General features: G+C 44.0%; 1 protein-coding gene across 1 annotated transcript in view; it reads right to left on the bottom strand.

The window, feature by feature from the left end:
* MSRA (methionine sulfoxide reductase A) overlaps window positions 1–7,025 on the bottom strand; it is a 227,513-nt gene extending 220,488 nt beyond the window's left edge. The window contains exon 1 of the mRNA XM_085057156.1: window positions 6,854–7,025. Within this exon, the coding sequence (XP_084913282.1) occupies window positions 6,854–6,992 (139 nt within the window). The 5' untranslated portion in view covers window positions 6,993–7,025. The remainder of the gene's footprint in view (window positions 1–6,853) is intronic.
* Between the last annotated feature and the right edge of the window lie 15,130 nt (window positions 7,026–22,155).

Raw genomic sequence — 22,155 nt, forward strand, 5'->3', positions numbered from 1 at the left:
ATCCAATAAAAACTACGTAAACCTGAAGTTAAGGTAATGCTCACCACTGTAATTTGAAGGTATAAATTTGACAGGAAGATATTAATTAAACCAGAGAAGCTTTTAAAGCTGAAAAAATTCAAAAGGAAATATACTGTACATCAAAGAAACACAAAAGGACTGAGACACAGGAATTAGTACCTGAAATATTCAAGCAGCCTTAAATCTGCCCTAAGGCTATTCTGCACTTATCTTCTCTCAAATCAATTAAGGTGAGGAATTTTATTATTTACTCCTTGTGGGTTCTGAGGGAACTAATGATGCTGCACCTCTGCAGTTCCATGTGTAAACAACTTCACTCTTATTTGGATAACCTTTGGAGATTCTTTCCTTCATTACTGACAATGCTGTACACAAACATGAACCATGAAAATTTAAAAAAGGAAAGGAAAAAACTGTGATTCTGTGAACTGGAATTTGGTGCAGATATTTAAAAAAAACACAGCTTTTGACCTTGGGCAATGAGAATAACTCAACTTTTAAGGGCTATTGAGTATCAACTACAGAGATAGGTCACTGAGACAGCAAAGACAGGACTCTGTCTACACCTGATTATCACACAGACACCTCCATGTGAGTTGGTCACTGGACTCTTTTGCAGCCAGTGGGGAAAAAATAGCATTTTGGGCACTATTTACCTGATTTAAATGTCTTTTGATGAACTGAACACACCAGTGCCTGTTTTACCTGTAACAACCTAACTCTGGGTATTGCTGCAGCACCTCTCAGCCCCTTCCAGTGCTCTGTCCCACCCTGTTCCTGGGGCAATGTAAACTTTGCCCCATGCTCTCCTACCTGCTGTGGAAAGAGGAGAAGCAACCTAATTCCATGTCTCTGTTTGTTATATACATGCATTTAATCAATTATGGAGGCACATGTGGGATCCAGGGCACAACATTACCTACATGAACAGTCAAGGTCATCCCTGCACTAAAGATAAATGGACACAATCAGCCAAAGGAGTCCAAAGTATCCCAGGACTCACACAAAATCATATAAAATATTCTCTAGCTAGAAAAAGTAACCTGAGTAAATATAACCTTGTGTTTAACTCTCTTAACTGACAAATTTAACACCCCAAATTCGGCAAATTCAGACATTTACATCCCTTTTCAAATCAGCAGCAACGAGAAGCTCCTGAACCCTGTGGTACTACAACTACGTTTCACCAGAAATAATTAACCCCTTTTACTACACAGCTTTGATCCCTCAGAGCAGCATCCACACACAGCCCTGCGAATAAAGATCCTCTGGATTCCTTTTTTCATTTCGGAGAGGGGAAATTACACCATCAGCACGAGAAGTCTCCACCAAGCCTCATTTGCATGCAAGAGGCTGCCAGTTGGGTGAAGTTTCTCCCCATTTAGGCAATGCTGTCTCCCAGCAACCCAGGCTGTTGCCAGGAGAAGCCCCGGGAGTGCTTCCTCCGCACCCCCCGGCTGTGAGCAGCATGCTAAGCAGAGCTCCAGGAACTCCAGGGACTCAAAGAACAGCACGTTTTTCACTTAAAAAAAAAAAAAAATTGAGGGGTTTAGTGATGACTGATGTCACCCTTTCTCTTGAGATGCAGTGAGAGGCGATTAGGGTGGTGTTACCTCAGGAGGAGCATTTGGCAGCTGATGTGCAACTCACTGAACATATTTTCTCTGTGCTTTCCATCTCTCCGGCATCCTGTTTGCCTGTTAACTTCCTTTGGGTTGTTGTTTTCCAGCGGCCAAGAGCAATAAAGCACATGCAAACAACAACAAAAAAACCCCCTTATATTGGCTTAAGATTTGCTTGTCCTTGCAGCACCTTCCAAAGTGCAAAATGCAATGGGAGGCTAAAAGAAATTCCTGTTTTTCCAGCGACAGCATGGTATTTACAGCCACACACTTGGCTTGAAAAGGAAGTGATTAGTGTGTAAATATAATTACCTGACAAAGTGCACCAAGAAAACAAAAAAAGAGAACTAGAAAAAGCCATGACAGGCAAGATTTCCAAAGAAATTCATCCTAGATGTACCTATAAAGAAGTTGTAACCACAAATTTGAGAAGTTTTTCAGGTAATAAACAACCACTGGGTTGTGAGGTGAGGTGCTTCTCTGCTGTACATTCTGCTTTCAATCTTGGCATGCACAACAAAACTGTAATGAAATTTAATAATTTATGGAAATTGATGGCTTGAGTATGTTTGAGGCAAAGATTGTCTCATAGAAAGAAGAAAGAAGTAATTAACTCTTCTCAGTTGAAAAGGTAAATTGCAGTTTGGAAAGTGCTAAACCACACATGACATTGTTACTCACAACACTCCACTGAACTGCAATGGAAGTAAAGTCTTGGGTTTTTTTGGCCCACATTTCACACAAACACAACAAAAATGAGTAACCAGTTAACTCATTATGTAGAATCCTGTACCAGGTAAAAAAAGTGGTAGAAAACTTGAAGAAACTAATCCTCCTAAACCTTAAAAAAAACTGCAGGTTTTGTCCTGAGGTATAATCTCACTCAAGAATCTTTATTTCAGACCTAAAATACAGTAATACTAAAAAATTAACTGAAAAAATTTTATAGTTGTCCAAGATTACAAACTCTTTTAACCATTAAAAGAAATGAGTATTTTTCATTTTATTCCTTATTTTCAGGACATAGTTAAATGGTGAGCATGCTGGTGAGACAAATGGAAGTATCAGACCACAGGCCACTGCTTTGACTGACCACAATAATTTCTGTTCAGTGTCTTAAGAATGGCAAAAAAAGACTAACAGGGAGAGCATGTGGATCCTCTGTCAAATGACACCTTTAATCAATGTTTTCTTCAAAGAGTGTGATCTGATTCAAGCAAGAATTAATTCACAGCAACACTGTGTTTTTTCTTATACAGAAGGTCAGACTAAAATTCACCATGACCTTCTTCACATTTGTAATTACTGCTCTATTAATCTTTAGATATAAAGCTAAGAGGCTTAATGGGTTTAAACAATCCTAGGACTCTCTACCCATGAGCTGGACTTTCTCTGCCTCAGAAAAGTCAACCCACTACTACAGATGTGTAAGAAGATATTTGCTGACACTGCTCATTGGGAACAGCAGGAAAAAATGTTCTTTTAATTTATTACACGCTGCTACCTTAGAATATCTAGCAGAAAAGAAGTGTGTGTATATATACATATGTGTATATATATTTTTATATATACACATATATGTTATTCAACCTCTACATTGATAGGACTCCTTGTCTATTGCTCCTACCACTGTCATAAAATAAAATAATTCATTAAATAGTGTAAGCAATATATCCTCACACAGTCAGAAAAGACACCCATGTTTCAGCAAGCAACCAAACTAAAATTAATTTTGAAAAATACATTTATACTGGAAGGGTAGAAGCAATAAATAGTGACAGTTTTTACTATAAAGCACAAAATCACATTACACCATTATAAAAAAACACAAAAGAAAGAATTTTTCTTAATGAATGCAGAAGCTCTACTGCAAGGAAAGGAAACAGCACAACAAACTCTAACTCCCAGATTATAAAAACTGTACAAGATCTGAAAAACTCAACTTGCTGACAGAAAGAGTAAGTGAAGTTTAATAAAGGAAGGTAAAGTGAAGTTACCTGAAGGAAGGCTAGAAAAGTGAGCAGATTTAGTATTTTCAACTTTCAGAACTCACTCTGGCTTATATAGGGATTTGTCATTGAATCACAGAATCTCCTGAGCTGGAAGGAACCTACAAGGATCATTGATCCAACTCCTGGCCCTGCACAGACACCCCAACAATCCCACCCTGAGCATCCCTGAGTGCATTGTCCAAACACTCCTGGAGCTCTGGCAGCCTTGGGGCTGAGGATATAAATGGCAATAAGAAATTAATCCACAAAAATTACAGGAGTAAAAAAGAAGCTCAGAAAGAATCAAGGCGCATTGATGAATACAGAAGACAGCCTAGAAGTGTGTACAGGAAAGACTGAAGTACTCAACACCTCTTTTGCATAAATCTCCACAAACAACTGCTGCTTCAAAACTTCTCCAGGCACTGGTATAGTCAGAAAGAAAAGTAGCAAACATGAGGAAAAATGGGTTATGGCTACTTAAAGAAGCTAAATGTGTTTAAATCCAAGGAACCACATGGAAGTTTTTCCAGAGCTGGGAGGCAAGTTTGCTGGTGTGGCCATCAGAACACCGTGACAGATCAGAAATTATGAAAAACCACGGTAATTGGGGATCTCTGATGATGAGATCTGGGCTACAGGAACAACCATTTTTAAGGAAGGGAGAAAATAAAATGGAGGGGGTATAGGATGCTCAGCTTCATCTCAATCCCAGGAGAGATCATGGAGTATGTCCTCTTAGAAATTATTTCCAAACAGAGGGAACAACAACATAATCAGGAATAACCAACACATCTACCAAAGGCAAATCCTGCTTGACCAGCTGAGCTGCCTTTTTAGGCTGAAATGATGGCTCTGCAGATGAAGGCAGAGCAGTGGCTGTAGCCCACGTTGACTTCAGCAGGGCTCTGACACCCTTTCCTACAGCATTTGCCTGGCTGCAGAAACAGCCTGCACATCAAAAATCAGCAGGACCAACAGCCTCCAAAGGCAGGGATCGATACCTTGATGTCTGCTGTGCAGCAGGTGACCCCAGGGGCTGATGCTGGGGCCAGAATCATTCAATACCTGAAACAGCAACATGAGTGATGTGACAGAAAACACACTCAGCAAATCTGAGGGCAGCCTTAAACACACAGCGAGAGCAGACACGACAAACAGCAGATTTATCCAAAGAGACCTGGAAAAATTCCAGGTCTACACCAACAGAAACCTCAGGGAGGTCAACAAGAAGAGCAAGATGATCTCAGAGCTGCTGGGAAGGAACTGTGGTCCTGCTGGATGCCAAGTCCAATGTGCTCACAGTGTAGAGAAAGCAAACTGTGACTCTGGACAGCAGAGTAAGGAAGAATCCTTCTCTTCAATGCTGTACTGCTAATAATTCACCTGCAATACCAGGTCCAGATCTGGTTCCCAATTCACAAGACACATTAACAACATGGCAACAGTCTGAAAGGGCAGTAGTTGAGTTGATAATTAGCCTAAAATTTTTAACTGCCGTTCCTTTCTGATTTTACATCTTATTTTAACATTGACAGTTCACTGATATCCATGCTGTTAATAAATACGTAATACCACATTTAGTTATAGAAATACATTTTCAAAAATTGTATTGGGCCTTGTGAGAATGCTTTTTGTACAGCAGCACAAAATTATTCTACCTGTGCAGTTACTTGGCATAAAATGAGGCGTCTTCTGTCCAGTCTTTTACCAACAAGCAACTTGAAAGGACCACATTGATCCAGGCAATGTGCTACTCTTGGTGTCATCTCTACAAAGTCTTGATATCCTCTGTGGGGTTCACTGCTGTAATAGCACAAACTCCACCTCTCCATCCCTCCTTTGAGTCCATTTCCTCCACATCAGACATAATATTCTTCCTGCTACCTTTAACTTTATAACTATTTTCACCTATTTAGCAAGTATGTCTATAAGGCAAGATTTTATTATCCTTTTGAGCACTAGGCTTATACCATCACCCATTTATAACTCTCCCACCAGCACTTACATACTTAATGTGTTTAAATATTTATTTTATACCCTAAGTTCACAGAGTTTGTTACGGTCCATAAGAGCCCGGAGCAAAGGTACAAATAACACCTTGTTTAATAAATACCAAACGTGAACTATCACATACACGTGTTAGAGCACCTCAGTGCCACTTAACTTCCTACTGAACAGCACTGACAGTCATCCTGAAGCACTTTCAGTTCCTAGGAAGGCTGTCAGAATGTAAATGTCTTTATTCTGGGTTCCTACTTTGTTTTCCTGACAGCATGCATCTAATAAAAGGAAGAAAATCCCAGGAAGAATTTTTAGGAACTTAAGAACACTTTACAGACAGAATCACAGAATAGTTTGGGTTGGAAGAAACCTTAAAGTTCATCCAGTTCCACCCCCTGCTATGAGCAGGGACACCTTACACCATCCCAGGCTGCTCCAAGCCCTGTCCAACCTGGCCTTGGACAATCCCAGGGATCAAGGGGCAGCCACAGCTTCTCTGGGCAACCTGTGCCAGAGCCTCACCACCCTCAACTGGAACAATTTCTTCCTAGAATATTCATAGCAGATAGACAACATGTTTAAGTCTTATTTTAAACTCTAATTAACTTTAAAAAAGGGTAGGGAGAACTGCTTAAAATCCTCAATAGGACTAATGCTGCCTTCAGAAAGAATTCATATATGGACCAGAAAAATTATATAACCATAAAACAGAATCACAGTATCGTTTGAGTGGAAAAGGATCTTAATGCTTATCTCGTTCCACCCCCTGCCATGGGCAGGGACACCTTCCACTATCCCAGGTTGCTCCCAGCCCTGTCCAGCCTGGCCTTGGACACTTCCAGGGATCCAGGGGCAGCCACAGCTTCTCTGGGCAAACACAGAGACGCGTTCGCTGACTGCTCCAGCAACCCGTCCACCCCTATCCTCACGGCACGCAAGAAACGTCACCGCGCGAGTAAACCACGAGACAAACACCTTCTCCAGGCACATTTACTCCTCCGTCCCTCTCCCCGTCCCCCATTCCCCAAACGCGCCCCCCGCCGCCATGTTCCCCACACCCCCCCGTCCAGCCCCTCAGCGCGCACGCGCAGCAGCAGCCCCGCCCCCCCCACGAGGGCACTGCGCACGCGCACGGAGGGAGCGGGGAAGGGGCGCGCGGCTGAGGCGGCAGCGGGGCGGGAATGGGGAAAGGACGGAAAGGCAGTCAGCTCCTACCTGGCACCGCCATGTGCTGCGTCCTGCCGGGCAGCGCTTCCCCCGCCTGCGGCAAGCGGGAAGTCGAGTCTCCCATGGTGGAGGCGGAGCCGTGGAGGGCGCGGAGGAAGAGCAGGAGGCTGCGTTGGCGCGGCGGCATCGCCCGCTGAGGCGTGAGGGCGCCCCGGGCAGGGAGGGGAGGGGCGGGGAGAGCTCCCCCTGCCGAGCGGCGGCAAAAACGCAGCTCCCCTCACGGTGCCTCGGGTCCATCGAGGGCATCTCCAAGTGTCCTGCGTGACCCTTAATCCCAAAATACCCCTCTCCATGGGCTCTGCCCGCTGGGCCGTGTTCCTGGCAAGCACCTCTGCGGAATGCTGCTTGTTCTGAAGTCTACCCGCGGCTTTGTGACCAATGTTTTGGGACCCTCAGGGTGTCCATGTTGCATCCATCTCGTGTCCTCATCCGTGTCACATCCACCCTCTGGCTGGTGCTCCCGGTTTTAAAGGGGATTTTGCCCACACATTTAGAAAAACAGGCTACACTTTCCTTCCATGCAGTTACATGCTTTATTTGTGCAATAATCACAGAATGGTTTGGGTTGGAAGGGACGTTTAAGCTCATTCCAACCCCCAAGAATACATATATTTAATTTTTTTCCATGGCTTTCCTAGTTGTTCATTTACACATCACTCTTTCCTAGTTGTTCATTTACACAACACCCTTGTGTGTTATGTTTAGCCAATGTACTGTATCATCCTAACTTTACAGAGTATTTTTTAATGAAGATTCTCCAAGTAACATAAATCTCCGGGGAGAAATATCTGTACCTATGTTTGGAATAAAAATACTGAAACAAGAAGTGATCAGTGTGGGTGCTTGTGGAACACACTTGCTGTGGGTTTTGGGTTAATACAGCACGTATTTGTACAGTCACAGAATGGTTTGGGTTGAAAGGGACCTTAAAGTTCATCTCATTCCAACTCCCTGCCATGGAGTTAAACAAATAATAGGATATTAATTGATTTCAAAATTCATTTGAAGGGTTTCAAAAAAGTTGGGTTGTTGGTTGAAGAGGGAGAAGATGATAAAACAATGGACTAATGCCTAGTGTGAAAGGAAAGTCAGATAATTCCCTCAAAAATTGTCTATCATGAATGCAGTTCCATTCAGTTCATAGTCAAGCTGGGTTTTGCTTGGATACAATATTCATGAGGCCTAGAATTGAATTCATGTTTATAAAGGGGTTGGATATTTACAGCAATATTGAAAATTCCCAAGTACTCCTAAAAGAATCTAGAGAAGAAGGAAAATCATTTTAGGAGTCATGCTTTCTTCAAGATTAAAAATTCAGATGGGCGCCTGAGAGACAAACTGTCCCACCTCAGCTTACAGGTTCCTGTTCTGTGTTTGAAAGGTGAGCAACATCCTCTTTGAGCACAGGTAGTCCCAAGATTGCAGTAAATTTTTCAAGTTTTGTTAAGTTTAACTAAATTTCCTAACTAATGATAACTGGAGTTGTTGAGGTCAGGGCTGGAGAGGACTTCAGGTGACCTCATAAAGTCTTGTAATAACCTGGAGAAAATCCATTGGATAGTGAGTGAATTCTCGATAACAAAGTGTGAATTTCATTTAAAACACGTTCACTAATTAATTGTTCTCTTATTATGGTCACACTGTCATTTCCTAGCTCTTTCATTGCAAGAAACCACTAAAGATGGTGACATCCACTGGTTTTACACTGACCATCTCTTCACTTTTGCCACACTTGTCTGCCAACAATGTGTTCCCAAAAAAATGCACTGCTTAGGGTCATGATGAGTCACAATGCAATTTTTCCCTCGGTTAATGTCTCCTCCTGTGAACTTGAATTTTTTTCTGCCTCTTCATGACCACTATTGTTTTCATTGCCATCTTCCCTGCATGAACCAAGGGCAGCCAGAGGTGAGGGACAGAAAACCTGGCTCATGTTTGGCTGTTCAGCCTCGCAGGTGAAGCAGCTGAGATCTTCCAGAGCCCTGATGTGCTCCAAAATTCCAGCTGCTGAAAAGCCAGCCTTGGGTGACCAGTAATCCTGGCCATCCTCCAGGCTGAACGTGCTGTCCTTGGGTGTTTACACTCTGTGTAACCCTTAAATCATGGGTGCCCTTTTCAGTGCATTAATTCCTCCAGGAAAAATTGCTTCGTCATCCATCACATCGAGCTGCTTCGTTCATGAGGCTGAAAACAGCAGAGGATTGGGATTCAGAGCAGTGACAGCGGAGCTGCTGATGCTGGAAAATTACAGCTTTTGGGGGCAGGAATCAGCCTGGCATTCCCTGTTTGTGTGGCACTTCACAGAATGTGTCCCTGCATCGTCACTGAATCCTAAGTATTAAATGGTAATAAGCCATTGTGCCACTTAACAAATAAAAACTGATTTTCACAAGGGTTTAGTGCTTGTTGGCTCCATGGAAACAGAAGACTGTTTAAATTAGATAAATCCCACTTATATTTCAGAAAAGTGTGAGCTATCCCCTCCTCTTGTTCCAGAGGGTGAGGTCTGGATGAGAAACTCTGAAAATTACACTCTAACTTTATTTAAAGTTTTCTTTTTTTTATGTCTCCAAGCAAGCGGTAGAATATGATTTTTTTTATTTGTTTATGGTGTATTATGCTTCACACTTAAACATAGACTTTCTATGTACTAACACACTGAATTAAGAAATATATCAGGAAAAAAGCTCGGATTATGGCACCTACACACTGTTTGCATTTCTGTGTAATTATCACAGTATTCCCAGCACAGCAATTTTATGGCAGATGCTAAAAATTTTCCATGAAGATGGAAAAAAAAGAGGAGAGAGAGAGCAGGAAGAAAAGGGATGTGGGCTTACCTCTCTCCTTTCAGCCAGGGCTTTGCAAAAATTCCTACTCATCCAGTCCTAGGAACTTGCTCAAAATATATACCATTTTTCCCAGGACCTGACATTTCCTATACGTAATCCATCAGAGTTAAATTTCCTAGTCTTTGTGATTTGGAATAGATGCCTTTTTCCCATGTAACAAAATCTGCCATATCTCAAAACTGATAAAGCCCTGTGTGGCCATCTCCGTGGAAATACAGGGATTGGGAAGGCAGGTTTGTGCTGCAGTGTGCATCTCCTGGAAAAACAATCCCTTTTTTATCTGAAAACATGCAGTGAAAGAAGATACTCCACAGGCTTTAGTGGATTATTCAGTGCTTGATTACTGTTAAAAATATGCAGCTTATTTTTAGGTTGGCTTCAGCTCCCACCCGTCACAGCTTAGCTTATCTTCCCTGGAATGAAGAGATTGCTTTTATCCAGGTTTTGTTATCCAGACTTAGCGCTGCAGGCTGCGGTCATCCCTCAAGACAAGATAAACAGGATTCTGGGAGTTCATCACAGTCAAGGATGTTTTCTAATTCTCCCAAGTCATTGCACGTCTGGACGCTCTCCAGGTTTTCAAGTGACGTATTTCCTGATTTTTTTTCCCTCTTTGATGAAGATGTGAGTAAGGAATTCAGCATTGTGGTGCTGCTCAGACCGGGCAAGTGCCAGTGTAATCTGGTATCCTAATTCCTGGTTGGGTGTGCATTTGCCTGTCCAAGGGCAGTGTTAGAGACCTTCCAGCCTCACAGACACACTGCTGTGACTTCCCGAGGGCTCCCAAAGTAAATGATTACTGAAGTATGGAAATATAAAAGGTGATTGTGGCAGATACATAGAAAATCGAGTTCTATGCCTAGACCATGTCACTATTTAAATCACTAATCTAGACTTGCTCCAATCCATTGTCTTCATTGCTGTTGCATCTGCAGGTTCTGCTAAGCTGCTGACAGAAATTTTCCCCAGTTCTCCAGAACTGATAAAAATGTCAACTAATGAATCACAGAATCACAAAATATCCTGAGTTGGAAGGGATTCAACAAGGGTCATTGACTCCTACTTCCAGCTCTGCACGGGACACCCCAACAATCCCACCCATACAGGTGGAGCACAGTCCAAATGTTCCTGGAACTCTGTCAGCCGTGGGCCCGTGACCATTCCCTGGGGAATCTCTTCAGTGCCTAACCACCCAGGGAGGGGAAGAACCTAAAGCCCTAGACAGGGAGGATGGTGCCCAGGGTGTGCTCAGGGCTGCTTTGGGTAGGGGCTGTGTCTGTGAGTCCAGCATGGCCCTGTCTGGCTTGGCTCCCACACCAAAGGGCTGTTTCTCCTGGGGAAGTGCCTGGGGGAGTCCCTTCCAGGATTGCCTGCACTGCTGGCAGTCCCTCAGGCCTGGGGTCAGCTTGGTGCCTTTTGGGGCTTGGTGGCTCTGATCTGGGGCTCAGCCATGCTTTTGCACCTCTTGGGTGCCATTTCCTGGGGCATCTTGCACTCGCTCCCCACTCCATGCAGACACAGCCTGGTTATGGATGAAATTGTTTTATTGGAAAAACAGAACAGTGAAAACATCTTCTACATCTACATCTTCATCTACATCTACATCTACATCTACATCTACATCTACATCTACATCTACATCTACACCTATAACATGAAAAACACCCTGGCTCCATCCCCAAATGATGGGAGCCCGCAAAAGGCCTAATCCTGTATTTCTGCTCCAGCTCTGCCTGCAGGAGCCTTGAGCTTGTTGTCATCTCTTGGTAGAGGGTTTGCCTTTCTCTTCTTCACTCTTTTCCTCCATGCTGCCTTTTTGGGGCACACTGCCCTGAGGTGCTGACAGGCCCGTCCCTGCATCCTGCTGTGGATCCTTAGCTGTAACAACAGTGCTGTTCTTTGGGACGCTGTTCTTCCCAGGCCTCCCGAGCCGGGTAGTTTTGTGCTGGGGGCTGGTGCCCCTGGTGCCTGCAGAGTCAGAGGGCATGGGGACACTGCTGGTATTGCCCCGGATGGTCCTGACCTTCTGGGAGCATTTCATCCCCTTGCTGCTGGCTGAGGTCAGCACAGGGTCCCTGATAGTTAGGGCGCGAGCAGCAGACTGGCTGGGCCTGATGTCCTTTGGTAGCAAGGTGCTACCCACTGGGTTGGTGTTCTCATCCCTATCCACATCCGTGGCCAGGGAGATGTCAAGTACATGTGCCGTGGCTTCCCCCATTTCCACATCTGTGGCCAGGCTGATGTTAATGCTTGGGCTGCTCTCCCAGTCCATGGGGACGCTGGTATTTGGGCAGCTGCCACTGGCCAAGGGTGTCCCCAAGGGCTTGGCTGTGCTGGGCAGGCCGTGGCCATTGGAGCGGTGTCTGCCCAAAGCCATTCACACCCCTGCCCAGGGGAGAGGGAGAGGTGGGGGCTTGGGGACAGGGGAGTCTCCTGGGGTCCCACAGAGCCAGTCCTTAGCACAGCCATCGTCCTGCTCTGCACCAGGCCAATAGGAGCTGTGCCGAGGAGCCTCCCTGCAGGCTGAGCTGCTGTGCCAGGGGCACGGGGCTGCACAGGGCTGCACAGGGCCAGGGCAAACAGGACACATAGTCCCCAGGGCCTGACAGAGGAGCTCTCAGAGGTCTCTCCTGGGCAGATGTGGCCCTGGCAAGGCCAGGGTGCTGCCTGTGCCCTGCTGAGCCCATGGGCCACAGCTGGCAGGGGCTCAGAGGTGCTTGGGGGGCTTGGCTGGTCCTGAGGGAGGTCATGGCCCAGGCTGGGGGGTCAGGCACTGAGGAGGAGGAGGAGGAGGAGGAAGAGGAGCAGGACAGGAAGGGCAGGCAATGTCCCCACAGTGTGTCCCTGGGCTGCCCAGATCAGGGTCAGGGTCAGACCCTACCTGTGCTGCTGGAGGGATTGGCAGAGAGGAAAGGCTGCATTTTCTGGGCCGTGTGGGAGCTCCCACTGACACAGTGATGCCACAGAGCTGACAGGGCCATGCTCACACAACCTGGCTGGCTGGTCAGCTCTTGGTAGGGAGAGAAATGGTGAACCGCAGTTGGAATTACAGAATCTCCTGCACTGGAAGGAACCCACAATGATCATTGATCCAACTCCTGGCCCTGCACAGACACCCCAACAATCTCACCCTGAGCATCCCTGAGAAAGTTGTCCAAACACTCTTGGAGCTCTGGCAGCCTTGGAGCTTTGACCATTCCATGGGGAACTGTTCAGTGCCCAAGCACCCTCTGGGAGAAGAACCTTTTTCCTGATATCCAGCCTAACCCTCCTCTGGCACAGCTCCAGCCATTCCCTCAGTTCCTAATGGAGTTGAGGATTGATGCTGATATTATATCACTATAAACACACCAACCTCACGATGGGTGCCTCATTGTAATTGCATTTTTTGATTGGTCTGGTAACAAGATCTTTGAAAAAGCCCAAATTTTCATCAGGACACAGAAGTTGGTTTCTGGTTTTAAGGGTTTTCAATCAAGGGAACCAGAGATTTTAAGTGCCACAGTTCTTTTTGGAAACATGAATTCCTGTATCAACAGCTGTATTTGTTACCCCAGAAGGACAGCAAAGATGATAACACAGTAAAGGATCAACGTGAGATGGTTTCTAGAGAGAGGAGGGAAGATTAATCAGTCATTCATCCGCCTTCCATTTGGGATCTAGATGAGCATTGAGATAGAGATTAAGCTACATAAATTATCCTAAAAATGGAACTGACGTAGAAGAGCCATCAGCACTGTACCTCAGGATAATGTAGTGATTTGGGATTTACAGAGAGATGTCAAAAACAATGGGCAATGTAATGGAACACAGTCTACCATATGTGCCAGGCAAAAGATGAAAACGCAGGATACAAACAGTCTCTTCACACGGGTTCTTTATTTTCCCATGACACTGTAGCAATGATGAGGAAAAAAAATGCTAATGAAGCACAAGTTCTCTACAGGGAGAACCTTTGCTTTTGTCTTTCCTTCACTGGAGTTCAAGGTACACTTTTATCACTGTGCAATCCCAGGCTGTGGCTGCCCCACCCCTGGAAATGTCCAAGGCCAGGTTGGATGTGCTTTGGAGCAACCTGGTCTGGTGGAAGGTGTCCCTGCCCGTGGCAGGGGGTGGAATGGGATGAGTTTTAAGGTCCTTTGCAACCCAAACTATCCCATAATTCTGTGATGGACACCTGCATTTTTGTGGCCCGTCTGCCTGAGATCAGAATTCTCACTTTGCAGCCAGGTGTCCCACACTTTAGCAGATACCTCCTTCAACAGCATGGCTTCTTACAGCTCCATGAATTCCCTAGGATTAAGTTCCCAGCAGCTGAGGCTCAGTTTTTAATCAAGATTTCCCACTGTGGTACAGAATACTCTGTAGGTCAGGACAAATTCCTGGGCTCATCAAGTGGTGTGCACATGCTGTGCACCTCAGGTTAGATGGTCATTGGCAGTGTCCTTGCCTAAAATCTGACATTTTAATAGAGGTTTCACTAGCTTGTGTCATCATGACATGACCCTTTTTTCATTGAACTATAATTTTGGTAAGAAATTTCTCAAAAATATTTTCTGTTCAGTTCACTTTGGGGTTTTTGTGTTTAGCACCATGAACTCTGTTTTTGCAGGACTGACTTTATGAACATTTTTTTCTTTATTTAACTATGAAAAATGGAAGAATTTTAATGCAAAGTTTAGCCTCATACATATATTGCTTATATTACACATTGACTAACAATTCCAAAATAAATTGACTTTTTAGCACAATATCCTTCACATTCCCCATCCTAACCAGTATTTTACATTCCCCACTCCAGATTTTCCTTACTGATCTCACAGTCCTCAAGATTTCATCCCTCCCTTACTAAAACCTCTTTTCTTTATGAACCCCAAATTCATATCTGCTCAAATATTTGTTTTTAATCATTGAAAGTCCCAAGTCCATTCACGTAAACCCAAGCAAGTGGCTAAAGTATATTAATGACTTTTATTTCTTTAAATTACCATTAGGGAAGAAATAAGCACGATATTAAATTATCATTAGTAAAGAGATAAGCATGAAAACAGATAAACTGTTAACTTTGGGATAACATTTCACCAAGGCAACTGCTATGCTGGAGCTACTGGGGGGATTTAGCTGGAAAATACAAGGGGATGGTGAATAAATGTATTTCCTTTGTATCTCCCATAGTAAAGAATGATATTAAAAAAAGAAAAAAGTAATCAGTTCTATTTTTTGGTGGAAAATTAAGGATCATACCCATGCTCTGGGGGTGGTTCTAAATGCATTGCCTTGGCCTTGCCAGTGGGTGCTGGTTTGTGTTCAGTGGCACTGATGACTTTATAAAAACACATGACAGAGTTGTTTACACTGCCCTGCTAAAGAATATAATCTGATTTAATGGTGCTGGTTTCCCAGTTAAAAAAAAAAATAGAAAAAGAAAAAAAAAAACCCAACAACTCCTGTGCTATATGCTGTAATAAGCTTTTTATAAATGTGCTCATGTGGTGCTGAGCGGAGCCCGCTGTGCCGACACCATAAAAGCGAGAGGGAGCTTCATCAGCTCTAAGTGCCATCGTATATTCCCTGCAGCAGCATTCCCCAGGATTAATAAAGTTTGTAAGAAATACACAGGCAAAAGATTAAAAATACATGCATGATACTACCCGTGGTAATAAAAGCTGATGTTGTTTGGACTGCTTGTTTATTGGCTCGCCCTAGATGAGATGTTTTAAGGTGAATATGATTGAAGAGATGAGCTTTCCCTCAAGGCCCTGCTTTTCCCTGCCCAGCAGCTTCCCAGGGATACTGGTCCAGGGTTGCTTCCCTGAGCCCTCTCGTGGGCTCCTTCCTCCACTGCAGCAGTACATCCTACAAATGAAGCATTTGCTGCTCTCCAAGAAGATGATATTTATGGAATCTCCTCATCTCCCTGTGTTAGAAAACATGTAAAAACAAAGCAAAATTAGTATTTCATTAAAGGCATGAAAAGTTTTTAGGGCTTTGACCACAGAAATCTTGTTTTGGTTGTGGCATCCAGCAATAACGGTGATTATGGAATTACAACACTGAAGGCTCTTCTGGGAGTAGATCTGCAGCACAGCGTGTCACTGCTTGGCAAAATGCACTCAGGTGCTGATGGAAATGGAAAGGTTGTGTATTTCAGGTGTTTTCACTGGAAAAAATGTAATAAAGTGGATTAAGAGACACCTGAAATGCTTCTTGGCTTTAAACAAAAATATCAGGGCATTTCCTGACAGCATCTGGTTCCCTGAGGGAAATTAAATGCCAGGTAATACTCTGTTTGGAAGAAAATAAATTAACACCATATGTAAAATATATCTGATTGCCCATTTATATTACCTTTAATCATCCATGGGATGTTCTGACTTTTGATTCCATTCTTTATAGGAATTGCTACACTGGGTGTTGCTGTGCAGGGCTTACAGGACGGCACAGGTCCAGATCATTGAGTCACAGGATGGTTTTGTTGGGAAGGGACCTTAAAGATTGTTCAGTGCCACCCCCCTGCCATGGGCAAGGACACCTTCCGCTGTCCCAGGTTGCTCCAAGCCCTATCCAACCTGGCCTTGGACACTTCTGAGCATAAAAGATCCTTAGGTATTGAAGTTGTGTTGGTATGTAGATGTTTTAGTCCCAGGGAAATCAGGGAAACCTCCTCTGACCCCTAGGAAATTACATTCCAAATGAGATAGAACATCCCAAAATGAGGATCTGAACAACCTGGTCTAGTGGAAAGTCCCTGCCCATATCAGGGGTTTGGACTGGATGACATTTAAAAGGCTCCTTCCAGCCCAAACAGTTCCATGATTCTGTGAAGGCCATAATGAGCCTGGTGCAGATGTTGTTTATGGAATTTATTTTTTCATGGTGATGAGGTAGAATTACGAGGCTGGTTTAGAAACAGGGACGTGAAGAGGATTAAAGTACAGACCATCCACAGAAGAGTGTTCTGACAATTGTGTGGTGTAAGGCACCAAAATGAGCCTGAGAGGATTGGCAAGCGACATAGAGGAGTGGGTTATTATCAAACCAGATCAGAGAGAGGAGTAGGACAGAGGAAAGAGGGATGTGGAGAGCTACAAAACTGGGCATAACTTTTAGAGTTGCCAACAGCAATAATTTTCTAGACAAAAATCACAGAGCATAACTTAGAACCAATGTCCACAGATTAAGCAAAGGTTATACTTCCAGCAGCAATGTTCTTGGATAACCAAGTGTCCTGCAGCTGCTGTGAATAAAAATTCAACATTTGTCATATCTCAGTAATTGCAGTCCCTTGGTACCTTCTATTCTGAGTGTGGGAGGTTATAAATATTGTTGATGACTCAGCATTTGCTTTAGACTTTTCGGGCTTTACCAGTCGTGTTTGCACTCCTTGTTCATATTGTCACTGTTTGTCAGTGTGAACTTTCACCCAAGTGGAGGAGATTTACAATGAAGTCTGGGGGACATTTGCCTTTAATTCTATTTACACCAATTTAGACCTTTCTTTCATAAAGATTTCTAAAATTGCTTTTACTTTTCATCGAAAGATGCAAAAGAAGAACAAGATGATGCAGTTTTTACCTCCTTTTGGGAAGGGCATGTTCCTTCAAATATTTTCCAGGACGGCTGGAAGGATACAAAAATCCTGATTTGGGGATGAGCAGTTCTGGCACAAATACCAAGAGACGACACTTCCATCCTTAAAATAAGCCCCCCGACATAAGTGATAATTTAATATACATCATGCCATCTGCTTGCAGAACTGTGCAAGCTGCTCCCAAAGAAGTCAATGGGAAATGCATTTTTCCTATTATTTTAAACATTCTGGGATCAATCTTGATGTCACAAAGGCAGGCAATAGTCACCTTTCCCCAAAGACAAATGCAGCTTGTCACTAGAGAGGATAACCGCCGCTGCAAACCAACCATTTCTCCTCCTCCTCCTCCTCCCTCTGCCCTTCCCAACCCTCAGGATGCAAACACAGAGTGCTCTGCCAGTTATAAAAGCAGATGGGGAAAGGAGAAGGTTGCAGATCTACAAGGCACAGGAGCCCTGGCAGCAGCTTTTCATTTTATCCACCGTGAGCTTCCATCTTGGAAATATAACGATCTTGACCTGACCTACAGGAACATGTCAGTGACACTTGAGGTTGGAGGAAGGACTGATTTCACTGTTATCCCTTTATTCCAGTTTATACATAGGTTTGGTCAAGCCTTGCAAAGGTATTTTTATGTCTGAGTTGTCTGCTGCCTCCTTCCAGGCTCATTGGAACTTGTGAGGACAGCACAGACTCCACTGAGGAGCTTTCTCTTTCTGATGAAATCACTTACCAGCATGTGCAGGAAAATTGGAGATAGAGGCCAGCTCTTCCCCAGAACCTGTTCCATGCTAGTGGTGAACCTGCAGCTCAGGCATTTGCTCAGATAATCTCTGGATTTTATGATCTATGAAATTACAATCGTTCCCTACTCACCTCCTTACATAAGTACATGTGTTGGTCTCCAAACGTCCCTCACTTCTTCAGCTCAAGTCAAATTCCCCTTTTCTCATGTTAGTGCTGTTCCACAGCTTCCATCATCCTTATTCCTGTCATTCATTCTTTCCCAGCTTCCCAGTGTCGCTTTTGAGGGGGAAGGAAGGAGACCCAAACAGCACAGATTTTTCAAGGTGCAGGGACACCAAGATCTACAGACATGCAAAGCAATCCTGGTTGGAAAGGACCTTTCAATGTCTACATTCAAATCATAAACCACAGGATTATGCAATGGTTTGGGTTGGAAGGAACCATAAACCTCATCCAGTTCCACCCCCTGCCGTGGGCAGGGACACCTTCCACTATCCCAGGTTGCTCCAAGCCCCATCCAAGCTGTCCCTGAACACTTCCAGGGATCCAGGGGCAGCCACAGCTTCTCTGTTGTAATTCCCAGCAACTTTCTCTGCCCAGACACTTCAAATTCAAGTTCCTTCAGTATTCTTTGATCCATCCGCTGTGGCCTGCAGATCAGAAGTTACTCATTTTACACCCTGCTCCTCTTTTGGCCCTCCACACTGCCTGGCAGGATTCCTAATCCACTCATGTTTGGAAAAGGATTGATAATTCATTCCTTCTCTTAGAAAGTAGTTCTTCAAATCTCTTAGTCTACCTTTTAATAGAATGCCTGCTTTCTATTTTTTCTGTGTTTGAACACGAAGTCTTCTTACTTGTAACAGCCTCCTTCGCTCTGATCTTTAATTACAGTAGCTTTCTTCTGGTCTTTTAAAAGTCTTTTTTGATACACTGCAAGTATCTTCTCTGAGCCTCTAATATGGTGTCTTTAAACAATATCTCTGCTGCTTGCAAACATTTCACCCCGTCGTGGCTCATACTAATTTCCTTTGAACAAGTCGCCTCATTTTTCATAGGGCTCCTTTTTAAATCCAACGCTGTGCTTGGTGATATTTTTGGCTGCCTTGTTCCTGTGACTGTACTGGAGCTCAGCACATTATGGTTTCTCCTACAGAGTCTCTCTTTGATAACGCCATAATGATCCTGGGCTGCACAAGGAGTTCTTTCTCCAATGACTAAATCTCCAAGGAATATTTGTTCACAGGTATCTAAGCATTTACCATCAGTATCCATTTTATTTTTCCAGTGTACATGGATGAAAAGGTTTCCCCTTTTTATTGGATCTTGTGAAACCCACAGTGTCTCTGGGCTCCTTTAGGCACCTCAGGCAGTGGCACTGCCCTGGCCAAGCCATTGAAGAGTAACTCTGTTGTTGTCCTACTCTTGGCTCTTACCCAGAGAGATCTTTACCACTTCCAACTGTGTCTTTCTCACCTTCCGTTATACCCTTCACTCCAGAACAAACAATCCTTGGCAAGGATTCAATCTCCAGACAAACACCATCCTTTACACTCACACCAGGGCACTTGTGCAGCCAGGAGGGATGAGCTGAAGGTCAGGAGAGCAACTTCACAGCTGGGAGCTGGAGTTTGGACTCTCAGCAAGGAAAGGACATTGTCTGGAAGGTGGGAGATGCTGTTTCCAATACACTTCACAGAATTACTCTGAAAATTGGGCTCTGAGCAACCTGGTCTAGGTGAAGGTGTCCCTGCCCATGGCAGGGGGTTGGAAGGAAATGAGGTTTAATGCCCTCTCCAGTCCAAACTATTCAGTGATTCCCTGATACTATATCATACATCTCATAGAATATAATTTTATATTGCTTTGTGTCTATATTTGATCCTGGTTTATGTGCATTTGCTCATGTTTTAGGGGACAAAATCTTTCCTCAGCCCTACTTCTTGGAGGGGACTGCCACCAAACCCCAGTGGCATTGTTGATCTGCACATTCTGAAACAGCACAAAGCCCGGGTGGGATAAAGGCATTGTGTCCTGCATCCCGTGAGAGTGGAGCTGTTGGTTTGGGAATGGAGTTGGAAAACATTCCGATGCCGGGAGCTGTGTGTATTTGCTGCAGAGCTCGTACAGGTGTGCTCATGAGAGACTCTTGCTCATCACAAGCCTGAGACCTTGGAGAATATTAGTAAAAATGCCAATTTGCATGTCTTGGGGTTAATTGAGGAAATCTCCGATGGAAAAATCTTGCTGTCACTTCGGAAGCCAGTTCTGAATACAAATTGTGTGTCTCCACTGGATATCATGAAACCTTTTCAACTTCTTTGCAAACCTGTAGGAACAAAGAAGGTTGTTGGCTCCCAGAAGTTTTCCTCAAAATTTCAGACATTTTTTATCTGTGTTAACATGAGCATGGGACTCCTAGACCAAGCATGGAGAATATGTGGGATCCTCCACCAATAAAAACAAGAAAGGGGAATGATTGTTTTCTGAGATTTCCCCAGGGCACATGATTTTTCATAGGAAAAAACACATTTCTGCATGCAAAATACCAATTCATTTCAAGTGGGTCAACTCTCTTATTTTATGCCCCAACACTAATCCAAGTTTCCTGCAAATAAAACTAATTACTGGATGTTTTTATCTTTGCTTGAGCTGAGCAGTTGTTCAAGATGCAGTTGTCTCATTGAGAAACAGGGAAGCAGAGAAACCAGTTCATTCACCTGATCCTGATTAAGAATCAGTGCAGGTTTTTATTATCCCGGGATCACAATGTGTTTTCTCATCACCTGATCTTCCAGGGGGGTTTCTTTCCTTTTACAGCTGTTTTATTATATCCCACTATAATATTACCACTAACAGTGCAAGGCATAACCAGAAATCCCAAGTATTTTTCCATTTAATTGCAAATGTTTTGTGATGCTCTGATCATTCCATCAGCCATAGGGGGATTTTATAAATGTCTTGCTCCACATTATGTCTGTATAATTAACTGCTCTTGTTGAAACACCTAATTTTTGGAGGAGTTTATGGAAGAACACGAGGGAGAGGCATGGGTTTGATGCTGATTTTAAATGAATTATTCCTTGGTTTTCAAAGTTCGCTTTTAGTAGTTTTGACATTCAGTCTTTCTTTTTTTAAACCACCACGTCCTATGGAACAAAAAGATAAAAAATTAATTAGAAAAGACAAGAAAAGAAAGCAAAAAGGCTAAATTTTCTCCTCAGCAAAAGTTTCTCAAAACCAAACTCAGTTTCTGAATCTCCAGAAAAACAGAAAAGTTTTACCAAATTCCTTTCACTTCCCTTTCTCCAGTTCCCTTGTTTGAGCATTCCAACGGGGCTGTGCGACGCTGCTGATTTCAACGTGTCGCAAAGGGTGTAATTAAAAGCAGAATTCTGCCTTGATTATGGCTCTGATACGTGCACTTCCCAGCAGTTAGAAGATGATGAGCTCTAAAACCATGGAACCATGCAAAGCACTGCAGATAATGCTGTGTGCCGTGGTACGGTTGAGTGACAGAACACAAGGACATGGCCTCAAGCTGTGCCAGGGGAGGTTCAGGTTGGACATCAGGAGGAATTCCTTCACGGAAAGGGTGGTCAGGCATTGGACGGAGCTGTCCAGGGAGGTGATGGAGTCCTCACCTCTGGAGATGTCCAAGGAACGACTGGACGTGGCACTCAGTGCTCTGAGCTGGATGACAAAGTGGGAATTGGTCACAGCTTGAACTCAATGATTTTGAAGGTCTTTTCCCACATAAATTATTCTGTGCCCTTTTCTGAGATGAGTTTCTAGTTAATGCCATGGAGACACCTGTGGGGGCAGAAAATCCTAGGGTGAAACCCCAAGGGGGTGCTTGAGCAATGTCTGGAGTTGGTGTCATCACCATGTATCGCCAGCATTCTCTTGGGTGTGTCCCAATTCTCCAGACCCAAGGGAATGCCCAGAGAATCTGCAGCTGCCCCTGGATCCCTGGAAGTGTCCAAGGACACACTGAACTGGGCTTCGAGCAACCTGGGATAGTGGAAGGTGTCCCTGACCATGGCAGGGGTGGGATGAGATGATCTTTAAGCTCCCAACCCAAGTTACTCTGTGATTCT

The sequence above is a fragment of the Lichenostomus cassidix genome, chromosome 3, assembly GCF_008360975.1.
Source record: "Lichenostomus cassidix isolate B80296 chromosome 3, HeHo_3.0, whole genome shotgun sequence".
NCBI classification, from domain to species: Eukaryota; Metazoa; Chordata; class Aves; order Passeriformes; family Meliphagidae; genus Lichenostomus; species Lichenostomus cassidix.